General features: G+C 46.3%; 1 protein-coding gene across 1 annotated transcript in view; it reads right to left on the bottom strand.

Annotated features, from left to right (window-relative positions):
• Nucleotides 1-245: 245 nt before the first annotated feature.
• AQP9 (aquaporin 9) overlaps nucleotides 246-13,351 on the bottom strand; it is a gene marked incomplete at both ends in the record, with an annotated part of 33,454 nt that continues 20,348 nt past the window's right edge. The window contains 4 exons of the mRNA XM_080934309.1: nucleotides 246-420; nucleotides 3,356-3,573; nucleotides 9,423-9,541; nucleotides 11,553-11,690. Coding sequence (XP_080790435.1) covers nucleotides 246-420; nucleotides 3,356-3,573; nucleotides 9,423-9,541; nucleotides 11,553-11,690 — 650 coding nt within the window. The remainder of the gene's footprint in view (nucleotides 421-3,355; nucleotides 3,574-9,422; nucleotides 9,542-11,552; nucleotides 11,691-13,351) is intronic.

Raw genomic sequence — 13,351 nt, forward strand, 5'->3', positions numbered from 1 at the left:
CCCAAATTCTTAGCAATCACCTAGGAGTAAGGACTCCCATCAAATATCTATCATAAACAGTCAGTGCTATTCAGGGGAAGGGTGACTGGTGCAGTTTTTCATGGATGCCTTCATGACTTTTTTTGTCCCAGTGGGCTAGAGAAAACTGGGTAGATGTCCCCGCCCCAGGTCTGCACAGGCACACAGATGCCATCTTCTCTGAAGAAAGAACTGGATGAACAGTAACTCTAGACCTGACCATACCACTACATGATGACGCTGAGTTCGTGTTTCTCTACATTGTTCTCAGATGGGTCTGCCTTCAGTTCTGGTTCAGGGTTCGAGTGATGCATTTGGATAAAAACAATGTAGATGAGACCTCCAAGGACAGCACCAACCATAGGACCCACGACAGGTATCCACCAGAAATTATTTCCAACTCTGAAAGCAAACAAGGAACCAGTGAGACATTTCTTGACCACCTTTGTATCTCCATCCTGTTATTCACCAGGTCTTTCCTGTGCCCACACCTCTCTTGAACTTGATCAGTGTTGACAATCAGCCCATTCACTGCAGCATAGTCAATACCATCCTGGACTTCCAGCATCTCTGATAACAGGGACCCATGCCAGTGTCCTTATGACACCAGAATGATTGCGCCCTATTCATTTTCCTTTTAGAAAACATGGTATGGGGCTGGAGAGATGGCTCAGCAGTTAAGAACACTGACTGTTCTTCCAGAGGTCCTGAGTTCAATTCCCGAAACCACATGGTGGCTCTCAACCATCTATAATGAGACCTGATGCCTTTTTCTAGTGCGTCTGAGATAGTTACAGTGTACTTATAATACATACATACATACATACATACATACATACATACATACATACTTACATACATACATATATAAATATTTTTTAAAAAAATAAAGAAAACATGGTATTTGTGCAAATGAGATGGTTCAGTGGATAAAGGCACCTCCTGCCAAGCCTGATGCCCTGAGTTCTGTCCCCAGGACTCATGTTGTTGGAAGCAGAGGACCGACTCTTGCATGCTATCTTTTGACTGCCACATGTGTGCACAGTGGTGTGTGTGCACCCACCATTCATCCTACACCACTCCAAGTAAAATGCAATGCATTAATATATATATATATATATATATATATATATATATATATATATGATTCCATGAACACGTGACAAGATTGGAGGACCTCTAGAGAGGCCATTCTGTAACTGTCTCTCCTGTATTGTGAGAAAATGAAGCTTGAGAGTTATGAATGAAAAGGGGGAGTTTCTCAGAATGTGAAGTAATTCTTAGGACTCTCCGGTTAATGCCAACAAGCAAATAGTGAGTGCGGGCATTCTAAAGCAGCGTGCGCATTATCTCCGGGACGGCCTACTGAACATGTCTGGAACCAGTGCATCTCTTTCATGGCACAGCCCACGGGCGCGCTCTCCAAGGCTTCACTCAGTAAAGCTTTGTGCTATGTTCATCCTTCTTCTGCAGAACCCCCCACCCCACCCCCACCACCACCACAATGCACACGCTAGCAGAGATGTGATTCCAGGAGATAGTGGCTACCTTGTGAGGTTTACTTCACAAAATATCTATTTAAGGAACTCCACAGGAGCGATGTCGACCATCACTCAGGAAAAACAAAGCACACAATATGTATTATTTAAGGATGCAGATGGTCAGAGAAAACTATTTCTAAAAACCAGGAGAGTGTCAAACGTTCTCAGTAGTACAGGGAGGGCAGGCAGGCGGTGCAGACAGGTGCTTGAGAGTTTCAGACTGACTAGACTCTGGCGTTCTAGTGAGAACTAATAGGAAAAGGCTTGAGGGCACTTCAGTGGGAAAGCCTTTCTTTGTTCAGCATGCACAAGGCATAAGGTTTGATCCCCAGAGCCATCTGAAACCGAAGCCTTCCTGGCTGGTGCAATGGAGGGCATGCAGATTCTAGAAGGATCCATGCCTGTGTTTTGCATGTTTGCGCTTGGTAACCAGGCTATCCCTTGTGGCCATTTTGTTTGGGGCAGATTCTGTCTGCTATAGGGTCTAACTCTGCAGTCCTGGAACTTAACGTAGCTCAGGCTTCCCTCAAACTTTGGTGAGTTCATACCTGGTTTGTTTGCAGCAGACTTTGGTCAGAGGTGACATAGAGGACATAAACAGAAAGCAAGAGCCCGGTCCTAGTCGCTAGAGAAGCTAGTCTCAATCCGGGGCAGTCTAGGAGGTGTCTGAGCTCCAGTACCTTTGATCACCAGGAGTGTGTAGGGAGGGACACTGTCCTGTCTTTGGTTACCAACGTGAGCTGGATGGGAGAGCACACCAGTGACCAGATGCCACTCTTACTTTGTGCAAGATGTTTCTGGAACCACTGTCTCAGGGTCCTTCCCCAACCCCACCTCCATCCCCAAAGCCCAAATCCAGACGCACCCTGCCGTGAGAAGTAGGCAAAGGGTGGCTATGCTTTCTCCTCAAGGTTTAAGAGAGCTTTCCAGAAGCCTTGTCTGGAAGTAAGAATGCTTTCCCTGTAGCAGTGTTTTTTAGTTGTTCCACAGCTTTGTTATTTGGAGCATCTTCCACCTCGGCTGAGCAAGTCTAAGATATTTGCAAAGATGCAAATTTCCTATCCCTGGTGGGATCCTGTCTGCTTTATCTTAAGCTGGCTATGTCATGCCAGAAACAGAAGTCCCAAGTGGAGGTGTTCAGATGTTGGTTACCTGCAGGGCTCTGTCTCTGCACACACAGAGAATAGCCATATTTACACTATGTTCCTAGGACTGCCAGGAATGTACGTGTGTGTGTGTGTGTGTGTGTGTGTGTGTGTGTGTGTGCGTGCGTGTGTGTGTCTATGTGTCTGTGTCTGTGTGTCTGTCTGGGTGTGTGTCTGTGTGTGTATACACAAGTGTGAGACTATGAATACATGTGTATGCATGTCTGGAGCCCATATTACATACCCATGTATAGATCCTCTCCTGTACAGTATGCACACTTAATTTTGACCAGTTGCCCTTGTAAACACAACAAACTTCTGCCCCAAATCCTAGTGTACCAGCTGACTTGGAAATATCCTTCTCTATCACCGTGACTTCTGCATATCTAGAGCCCAATAAACCTCTGCTGAGAGAGGAAGGACTTGGGAGTCCCTGGGATACACCAGATGCTGATTCTAGACTTGACTCGGTCACAATGTCAATCTGCAGCCAAGTTCTATAATAAAAAAGTGGTTCACGTTTAACCAGAGTGTCCACAGCCTCTGCTCTCTGGATCACACGGTCCCACATCTCCAGCAGGTGAGGGCTCCGTCCTCGCTACCGAAGCACCGTGTCCATCCTTTTCTCTCCTCTCCACCATTGGTACTTACGTGAAGACCTCAAATCCCCATCCTGCCAGGGCAGTGAAGAGCCTGGGGCTGAGGTCTCGAGCCGGGTTCATGGCACAGCCAGTGTTGAGCCCGAGAGAACAGGAAAGGACAATGATCAGGAGGCCGATGACAAGGGGCTCCAGGCCCCTGGGGACCCCCAGGTTTCTGGAGTCAAAGATGGCGAAGACAATCAGAAGAAGGAACATGGTTGACACCACCTGGAGAGGGAGAAAATGTCCAGAGTTCAGTCTGTCTTCTGCTCACTCACCTGTTCTATTAAGAGATGAAAACAACAGGGGTCGGAAACCCAAAGCCAGCACACAGTGAAGAGCGCTGGCTGCTCTTGCAGAGAACATGGCCTCAGATCTCAGCACCCATATGGTAGCCCACAACCCTCCGGAACTTCAGTTCCCAGGAACCTGGCGCCCTCTTCTGACCTCCACAAGCATTGCAAGCATGTGGTGCACAGACTTACCCACCTAAAATAAAGAAACCTTTGAAAAAAAGAGAAACTAGTGACAGCCAACAGCGTGGACAGGCGCGTGGTTCTTCCTTCCACAGACATCTAGAGGCAGGCGCTGACAGGATGCTCCGGAGCAGGCTGGGAACCTGCCCAAGGTCGCACGGTTGGCCCAGCTCCAGAGGACACTGGTCCTCAACTACCACACCGTCTGTTAAGCTACTAGTCAGCAGCACTGAGGGACAAGGAGCAAGATAGGAACATGAAGGAAAGCTGGTTTAGACTGGCCGTAATGACAGCAAGCGGGAAAGCAACAGACGAACAAGCAAAGTGGATGGACAGAATTTCTCAATGGGGAAATCACCCTGATGGAAATGAGGAGAAATCTGCTTTGTAACAAAGAAACACAAATGGCCGCAACGTTAGAGGAGACCCGGGTCTTCCAGTAGAGCTTAGCCCACGACACGCTCCTTCTGTTGGAGACCTACATAAGGACACTGGAAGAAGGAAAACTCCTCCCCCTCGCCCCGCCTGCCGCCTTGTGGGACTGAGCAACTGCTAGATCCTTGGACTTCCATTTGCAGCTGCTACTGAGCACTGTTATGGAGTTGTACTACAGACTATAGTCACCCACAAATTCCCTTACTGTACAGAGACTCTGGAGAACCCTGACTAGTACAGCATCTAAAGCGGGGGGATTTCCTGCTTTCCCCACTTCCTAAGCTTTCTAAGAAATCAGTACAACCTAAAGAACAGCTGGGGGTTGCTGAATGTGTAACGTCCACCACACAGAGTGTTTGACTTGTCTAAGGTGCATAGTGTGTCCACCTCACTTGTAGTCCGCGGGCTTCATCTCACTGAAGTGTTGCAATGACCCCAGTGCAGTAGGCCCTGCGTTGCTCCTTACAGATGAGAGAACTTAGGTACACCGAGGTTGAGGCATGTGCTCAAGGACATGAGGAAGAGTCGGGATGGCAGGAGGCAGATGAATTTATGGTTTAATCCCTTCAGTGTTTCATCAGCTTTCCAAAATAGCCATAGTCAAAAATTGTTTTTCCCTTGCGACAGGGTTCCTCTGTGTAGCCCAGGCTGTCCTGGAACTTGCTCTGTAGCCCAAACTAGCCTCCAAATCCCAGATCCACCAGCTTCTGCCTCCCTAGTGCTGGAATTAGAGGTGTGAGTTCCTGCCTTGCAGCAGAGCTCCGGTTGTCTGCAGCGCCCCTCCCGACCGTCTCAGGCAGAGTGGTACCCTGGGTTGTCCTTGTGTTCCGACTTGATCTATTATCTCTGCCCTTGTCACCTTGAACCACCTGCTCACTCACCAGCTGAGCATCCGAACCAGTTGTTAAAGAACATGCTGGATCCACAGGTGCCTAACAAATATGTAGTAGCTAGATGAACTAATTGGGAAACTATGCGTGCATATATAGTTAGAGCTCAGCAACCAACGCCATGGAAATCAAGTGCACCAAAGCACAGTCTGGGTGGCCCGAAGCTCTCTTGGGTGCTGACTGACTGAATGTTGACATTTTTCTGGGCTTTCTAAAGACACAGGAAGGCAGAGTGTCTTCAGGCATTGGCTAATGGGTAGAGCAATGGGTATTTCTAATATTTATTCTCTCTACCTGGGTGGGTACAATACCCGCTTAAAGCAATAATTTCTGGGGAAGATGGCCCCTTCCTCTGAGATAAGGAAGAAGTAAAGAAAGTTCAGGTGAAGACAGTTCAGGTGAAGACAGGTCTCTGCCCTCCAGGTACCAAGTGATGCTCTAAGGCACATGACAAAACATGCTAAGGCTAGGAACCAGGAGAATATGTGAAACTGCACAGTTCTGTCAGAACCAAAGAGAGAGGGAAAGAGAGATGGCCCAGGTAGGAACATTGCCATTGTAGATCGTCCAGCAAACGTGGGGCATTGTCGTGGGCTATCGGGAGTTATCTGTGCCATTTAGAAGAAGGTTAAGCTAAGGTCTTAAGAAGCTCTGCATTCGGAACTCCACTGTGTAAATGTACCACACTTTCTGTATCCATTCTCTGTTGAAGGACATCTGGGTTCTTTCCAGCTTCTGGCTGTTATAAATGAGGCTGCTATGAACATGGTGGAGCATGTGTCCTTATTGTATGAGCACCTTTGGGGTATATGCCCAGGAGTGGAATAGCTGAGTCTTCAGGTAGGACTATGTCCAATTTTCTGAGGAACCGCCAGACTGACTTCCAGAGTGGTTGTACCAGTTTACAACCCCACCAACAGTTGAGGAGTGTTCCTCTTTCTCCATATCCTCCCCAGCACCACTCAGCTATTAGAAACAATATCTTTACGAAATTCCTAGGCAAATGGACAGAACTAGAGAATATCACCCTGAGTGAGGTAATCCAGTCACAAAAGAACAGACATAATATGCAGTCACTGATAATTGGATACTAGCCCCCAGAAAGCTCTGAATACCCAAGAAACAACTCACAGATAATATGAAGCTCAAAAAAAAGAGAGAGAAAGAAAGAAAGAAAGAAAGAAAGAAAGAAAGAAAGAAAAGGAAAAATAAAAGAAAGGCCAAAAAGTGGAAGCCTTAGCCCTTCTTAGAAAAAAAAATAAGTGTATAGCACCCTCTCAGAGTGCAGTACACCTGGACCTTAAATCATTAATAATCCAAGAGCTAAGAATGAAGCCTTGTGGCAATCCTTGGTATTTAAAAACCATTATGCTTAATCTTTACACACCAAGAAGACTTTGACTATTTCCATGTTATGTTTTGTCTTATATGTACTTTATGCTTATTGTAACTAGTAAGTTTTCAATACTATCAAACCTTTAAAAAATTTCAAGTACTGATAAAAAATTTTATATAGTTTTATGCAAAAAATGCTTTTAAAATCTGTACATGTATCTCTGTTTTTTTTTAAAATAATGTCGAATAATAACAAATACAATATCCTGGTTGGGACTATATAATAGAAACCCATGCAATTCTGAAAAAAATAAAGAAGTTCTGCATTTGGGCTGGAGAGATGGCTCAGCAGTTAAGAGCACTGACTGCTCTTCCAGAGGTCCTGAGTTCAATTCCCAGCAACCCCATGGTGGCTCACAACCATCTGTAATGACAGTTGATGCCCTCTTCTGGTGTGTCTGAAGATAAAATATATAAATAAATAAATAAATAAATAAATAAATAAATAAATAAATAAATAAAGAAGTTCTGCATTCACTTACACAAGGGCAAACAGGAGGTCAGCAGCAGGGCTCAGATTGGTTTCTCCAGAACAGTGCAGGTAACAAAACAGGCCTCAACAGATACAGGAAGATTGAAACAATCCTATGTAGCCTATCAGATCACCATGGACTAAGACTGGTCTTCAATAATAATAAAAAAGACAGAAAGCCCACATACACATAAAATCTGAACAATGCTCTACTCAGTGATAACTTGGTCAAGGAAGAAATAAAAAAAAAAAGAAAGACCTTTTAGAATTTAATGAAAATGAAGGCACAACATACCCAAACTTATGGTACACCATGAAAGCAGTACTAAGTGAAAAATTCAGCTCTGAGTGCCTCCAAGAAGAAAGTGGAGAGAGCACACACTAGCAGCTTGACAGCACAGCTGAAAGCTCAAGAGCAAAAAGAAGCAGACACACCCAAGAGGAGTAGATGGCAGGAAATAAACTCAGAGCTGAAATCAACCAAGTAGAAAGAAAAAGAACCATACAAAGAATCAACAGAACCAGGAGCTGGTTCTTTGGGAAAATCAAGATAGACAGAACAGTGCAGGATTTCTAAAGAGATTTATGCTGCTATTTTGCCTTTGGAGTGTTATGTGTGAAGGATGCCTCTGGGACCAGTGAGCTCCCAGGAACAGAAGGGAGATGGGATGTGTCTGGGAAGCAGAAGAGTCTCACACCAGGACTCACAGGGAATTGTGGCACCAAAGTTCATGGAGCCAGAGGCTCTGCCACATTTCCCAGATTCTCAGAATGGCTGGGAGAACAAGACACTGGGCAGAAAGGACAAGGACCAGGGAGATAGTTCCAAGTCCGAGTCCAAGCCCGAGCAGTCAGTATTCCTCCCTCCTGCTCAAAGAGGGACAGTGCCACCTTCCCAGGACAGCTCTCCTGATGTCCTTTGAGAGCTCTGCTTGATTCTTTAGGGGCTCGAGAGATGGCTCAGTGGTTAATAGCACTGACTGCTCTTCCTGAGGTCCTGAGTTCAAATCCCAGCAACCACATGGTGGTTCACAACCATCTGTAATGGATCTGATGCCCTCTTCTTCTGTGTCTGAAGACAGCTACAGTGTACTTATATGTAATAAATTAATAAGTAGATCTTGTAAAACAATTCCTCAGTAGTGGACTGTGATTACAGCTAGGCTCCACCAAATTTGGCTGTCACTTTGTTCTGTGGACACTGTTCAACTACAGTCTACATTTCTTAGGACACTGTTTACAACATATATTTCTCATATTATTTTTTATTTCTCATATTATTATCTTAACTCTTACAATGAGCCTGACAAAAGCTGATATTTATACATGCGATATTCATCCAAGTAAAATGTTTGTATGTATGTATAGTGTAGGAGTGCCTGTAAACCGCATGCATGTAGTACCTGTGGAGTCCAGAAGAGGGCAACAGATCACCTGAAACTGGAGTTACATGGATGGTTATGAGCCATCATGCAGGGGTTCTGTGAGAGCAGCCAGTGCTCTTATCCACTAAGCCATCTCTCCACCCCCAAAGTCAGAGACTTAAAAAATAATAATTCGGCAACTTGCTGAAACCACTCAGAGAGTCAGGGACAGGAATGTTATTTCCGTTCAAGGACTTGGACTCGGGATCACATGCAGTAACAAATTCTTCAGACTCCAGACATGGGGCTGAGAACTCAGGGAAAGATGAATAAATGCTTGTGCCCTAATTTTCTTTGTGATCAAAGTGGAAAAGGAAATGATGAGAACATGTGGGACTTCTCACAAACCAACCAATACAGCTGTAGCACTTTGTGACAGGGTCTCTCTGTGCAGCCCTGGCTGACCTGGAACTTTCTTCGTTAACCAGGCTGGCCTGAAAATTATGATGTTCCTGCCTTTGCTTCCTAAAGGCTGGGATTACAAGTGTGTGGCCACCACACCCAGCAGGAGCTGCTTCAAAAATCAAGCTAATCAAGACCCAGCCCCCTTGGGAGTCAGATGGAGCTAGAGCTTAGGGAGAGACAGGGCAGACCCCCCAGGCTCCCCGCCATAGTCAGTCCTTGGATGTAGACAGAGATGACATCTCTGTAGTTTTCACCTTTAGACCATGAGCACTAAAGAGACACTAGATGTGACGTGGACCTCATTTGCCTCTAGCCCAGGTGGTCACTCCTTTTCTGGACCTTAACCAATCTGAGGCAACTGTGTGCTGCAAAAGGAAACTGAGAACCCTTCCAGCAGCACTGGCATCTTCAAGGACAAGTCACTGCCAAGAAAGCTCAGTTCACAGAAACACCTCTGGCTGGAAGATGCAATCCTTCCATTTTGACAGGCATGCAAAACTCCAGTACACACCCTGTCCCCGTCCCCGCTTTCTAGCATGTGTTTCCACCCAAATCAGGTCCCTGTTGGCTTTTTACTTACTTGGTCTATGAAGGCACATGGCACAGATATGAATGGAGCTGGGTATGTTGCAAAAATGAACGCCGTGGCATTTTCTCCTGTGATGAGCAGTTTTCCCCCAGCAAAGGCCATGAGTCCATCTACAGGAGACAGAGCTCGGGGACATTAGTGTTTTCTGGGATGACTGAAAGAAGGCATCCTGCTCAGCTTCAACTGCCAACGTGGCATTGCAGAGGGGAACCTGAAGGGGATCTCAGCAGGGAGACCACCAGCTCAGGTTGGCCTGTGGGCGTGCCTATGAGGAATTGTCTTGCTTGTTAATTGATGAAAGAGGTCCATCTGACTGGGGTGGGGGTGGGGGTGGGGGTGGGGGTGGGGGTGGGGGTGTACCATTTTCCAAGGAGTTCATTCTCGGCTATATAAGAAAGCTATCTATAAATGAGCCTGTGAGTCAGCCGGCAAGCACCATCCCTCCACATTTTCTGTTTCAAGTTCTTGCTCTGAGTTCCTGCTTTGACTTCCCTTGGTGAGGGGCCGTGCCTGCAAGCTGAGAGGAACACCCTCCTCTATCACAGCAACAGAAATCAAAGGAGAACAGAGACCCATGCAATCAATAGAAGCCCAGTATTCCTTAGTCTTAGAGACACCCCACCCAGCCCCCGGGAACCCCAGAATGATGAAGCAGAAGCAGAAGCCTGTGGTTGGCCCGGTGCTTCAGCTAAACGTGGGTAGAATCCTTATAGGGTCCTGGAAGCCAATCTTCTTTGGATGAGTAGGTGCGGGAGATTCTTGGAGTTTTCAGATTGATCTGACACCAAAGTGTAACTTGTGCTAAGTGGAAGTCATAGCTCCTAGGGTGCTCTTTATTGCTCCTAAAAATTTGCGTCAGAATTTGACAGTGCACCTGGATAACGAGATGCTATGGCAAGACTGTAGAGCCTCAGAACCAGGGAAGCGCAGCCACTCATGCACCAGGGGCTCCTCTTTGTGCTGCTGGCTCCCTGAGTTTCAGGTCCGACATCTAATCTTCCTTAGACATTACATCTCAGAGAGACACTGGAGAGAAGCCTCTTTGTACAACCTGTTTCCCTAGGTTTTGGATTATCAGTGTCTTCAGTTTGACCCTCAACATGCTCCGAGGCTCATCTTGGGTTGTACGCAAAGAATTGCAATAGTTGCTGCTGCAGAGTACTGAGATGTCTTAGCTTTAAGGACTTTGAGAGCCCCTTGTTTTCCATAGAAGGAAACTAAGACCTACATGGTCTGATGCCTTATCTATTTCCTTATTGGTTGTTTATTCCTAGACAAGGTCTCAAGTCACTCATGCTGGCCTGGAATTGCTTTATAGCTGAGAATGATCTTGATCTGATCATCCATCCTTCCTCCACCCTTCAGGTGCTAGGATTACAGGCATGGACCACCTTGCTTTATCCCAAAATAATTTATCTAAGTCACAAAAGCTAGTAACTGTCGTGGCTCAGTCCTGGGTCTGTGAATGCCAGGGGCATATCCTCCCCCCCCCCCCCAGGGCTCCCGGTTGTTTGCTAGAAGGGTGGAGACTCCCCATCGCTGGCTGTCTCTAGCTCTGTTTCTTCAAAGGCCTGTCCCCTGACTCCAAGGATTCACAGGCCCACAGCTTTCACAACTGGGCAGGACTTTTCCCATCAAGTCAGAGAGAGGAAGGAAGGCAGCCGGCACATTGCCTGTGTTCATATTGTAGCACAGGGTGGGCCTGAAATTAGGCTCTGAAAAGCGGTGCAATTTAGAGAGGTATCTCAGCAGTTAACTGTAGCTGCTCTTCCAGAGAGGATCTGAGTTTGGGTCCCACACCCTCATGGTATCTTTCTCACAGTGGTCCGCAGCTCCAGTTCCAGGGAACCTGATGCCTTCTTCTGGCCTTGGAACAGCAGACTCACAAGTGGCACATAGACATATAAACAGAGTTTAAAAAAATACATGGACATCTTTAGATTAAAAAAACAGATTCATATACTTCATCAAAGGGCTTCGTACATCGACCCCAGTTGATAACTTGGCCTCATTGTCACAATGCTTCCTGTTCTTGCTGTCACTGCTTCCTACCAAGAACCCAGGCTTTCACAGGGCACCCCATTAACCCTCCACATTTCAGGGCTCAGGTTCAGCACTCACCGTAGTAAATGCCAAATACTGTTGCGGCCCCAACAAAGGCTCCCAAAAACTGGGCTCCCACATAGAACGGGAATTTGAACCACTCCATCCTTCCAAAGACGCACATTGCAAAAGACACTGCGGGGTTGATGTGGCCCCCTGCAAGGAAGAGGAGAGAGTCAAGCCTGGAGGGCAGAAAGTGGGAGTGGGGAGAGGGAAACAGAGACGTGGGTGTGTGTTGGGCAAGGGGGAGCTAATACGCTATGGCACCATTAATCACAGTTTAGAACATTTATCTGTACGAAAAGGAACTCGGACATTTAAACACTTGGTGTGAGTAAGCAGCTCACTTTTTTTTTTAAAGTGGAGTTTTAGCCATCGGTGAAAGGACACCACACGTAAATTGTTGTAAACTATTAGTGTGAATCTGTGGTAAGGCAGTTGAGGTTTAAATACATATCTAACATCCTCTGGTACATGCCGAGAGATTGTAGAGCCATTCTTAGCACTGGGAAGGGATCCTGTCCTGGTGGGTTCCCTGTACCTGTCCCAGAGGCGGAAGAGCTTTGTTAGAGGTGACTTCCATTTCGGAATAGATCCGTCTAGCTCCCTCTGTGTAAACAGTGTGTTTTCTCGCTCAGAAATGTGGCAACAGCTCCTTCAACACAACCTAAGCCATAGGTATCGAAAGCGGCTTCCTGTTTCCCAGCCCCCCATGAGGTCAGAGAGAAGGCTTGCTCTGTGCAACGCTGCAGATGTTCCCATGTGGCTTTGGACTCAGCTGCAATATTTACTGAGTGATTTCAGGTACTGTTGATGTGGTATTATTTAGACTTGAGAACCTGATGGAATGGCTTCTGCCATAGTTAGCTGGTGAGCAAACTGAGAAACAGGAGCTTCTCAAGTCAGTGAGTGATCGAACCAAAATTCAAGTCCAACTTTACCTGAATTTAAAAGCCAAGTTCTATTAATTCACTTGTAGACTTCCTTCAGCGCCTTTATAAAGATTTCTCTGCCCTGGGGCTGGAGGGATAGCTCAGTGGTTAGGAACTCATATTTCAGAGGATTCAAGTTTGGTTTCTGGTACCTGCACTGGGTGGGTAGCTCAGAGCATCTGTGACTCCAGCTCCAACGGATCCAGTGCCCTGTTCTGGACTCTGCATGCTCATGCGCACATCCTCCCTTCTGTCCACATACATAAAACAAATCTAATAGCAAGATGTATCTGCCTCGAAAAATAAGTATATGTACACTTATGCATGTCAGAGCTTGCATGGTAGAGGTACACATACAAGCACACGTACACTCGTGCACACATGCACATTCTCTCTCTCTCTCTGCTCCCCCCCAAATTTTAAAAAGTTACCACCGGCCAGCCTACAATTATGAGTAGCATACTACATAATTAGGTGTGGTAAGCTCGGATTGGTTGGTTGGCACATTCCCGGTGGAGCAGGATGCTAAAACTCCCTTATGGCAAATTGATAGGGGTGCATAGGGTGAACCTGAAGATCATGGATGGCATTTCATGGGGAAGGGGGGTCAAATTCATTCTCAAAGTGAGTACCGTGAAATGTGAATGCTCGGGTTAGATGTGAACAAGAGAGATGACGGCTCCTGATAGCAATGGTGATTATGAGGAAGATGAACCCCGACCCTCATCAGAAACATGGCCAATCATGGCTCTAGAAGCCCAGCCCCCATAGAGAGAATTATGCTTTTCCCAAGTATCCCAAAGTTGATAATGGGTTTTGGCTGCTAAGCCACAAAGGTAACCACTTCTACTGTTCAACTCCAGTGAATATAAGCAAGAAAATTTC

The sequence above is a fragment of the Micromys minutus genome, assembly GCF_963924665.1.
Source record: "Micromys minutus genome assembly, chromosome: 21".
Classification (NCBI taxonomy): domain Eukaryota; kingdom Metazoa; phylum Chordata; class Mammalia; order Rodentia; family Muridae; genus Micromys; species Micromys minutus.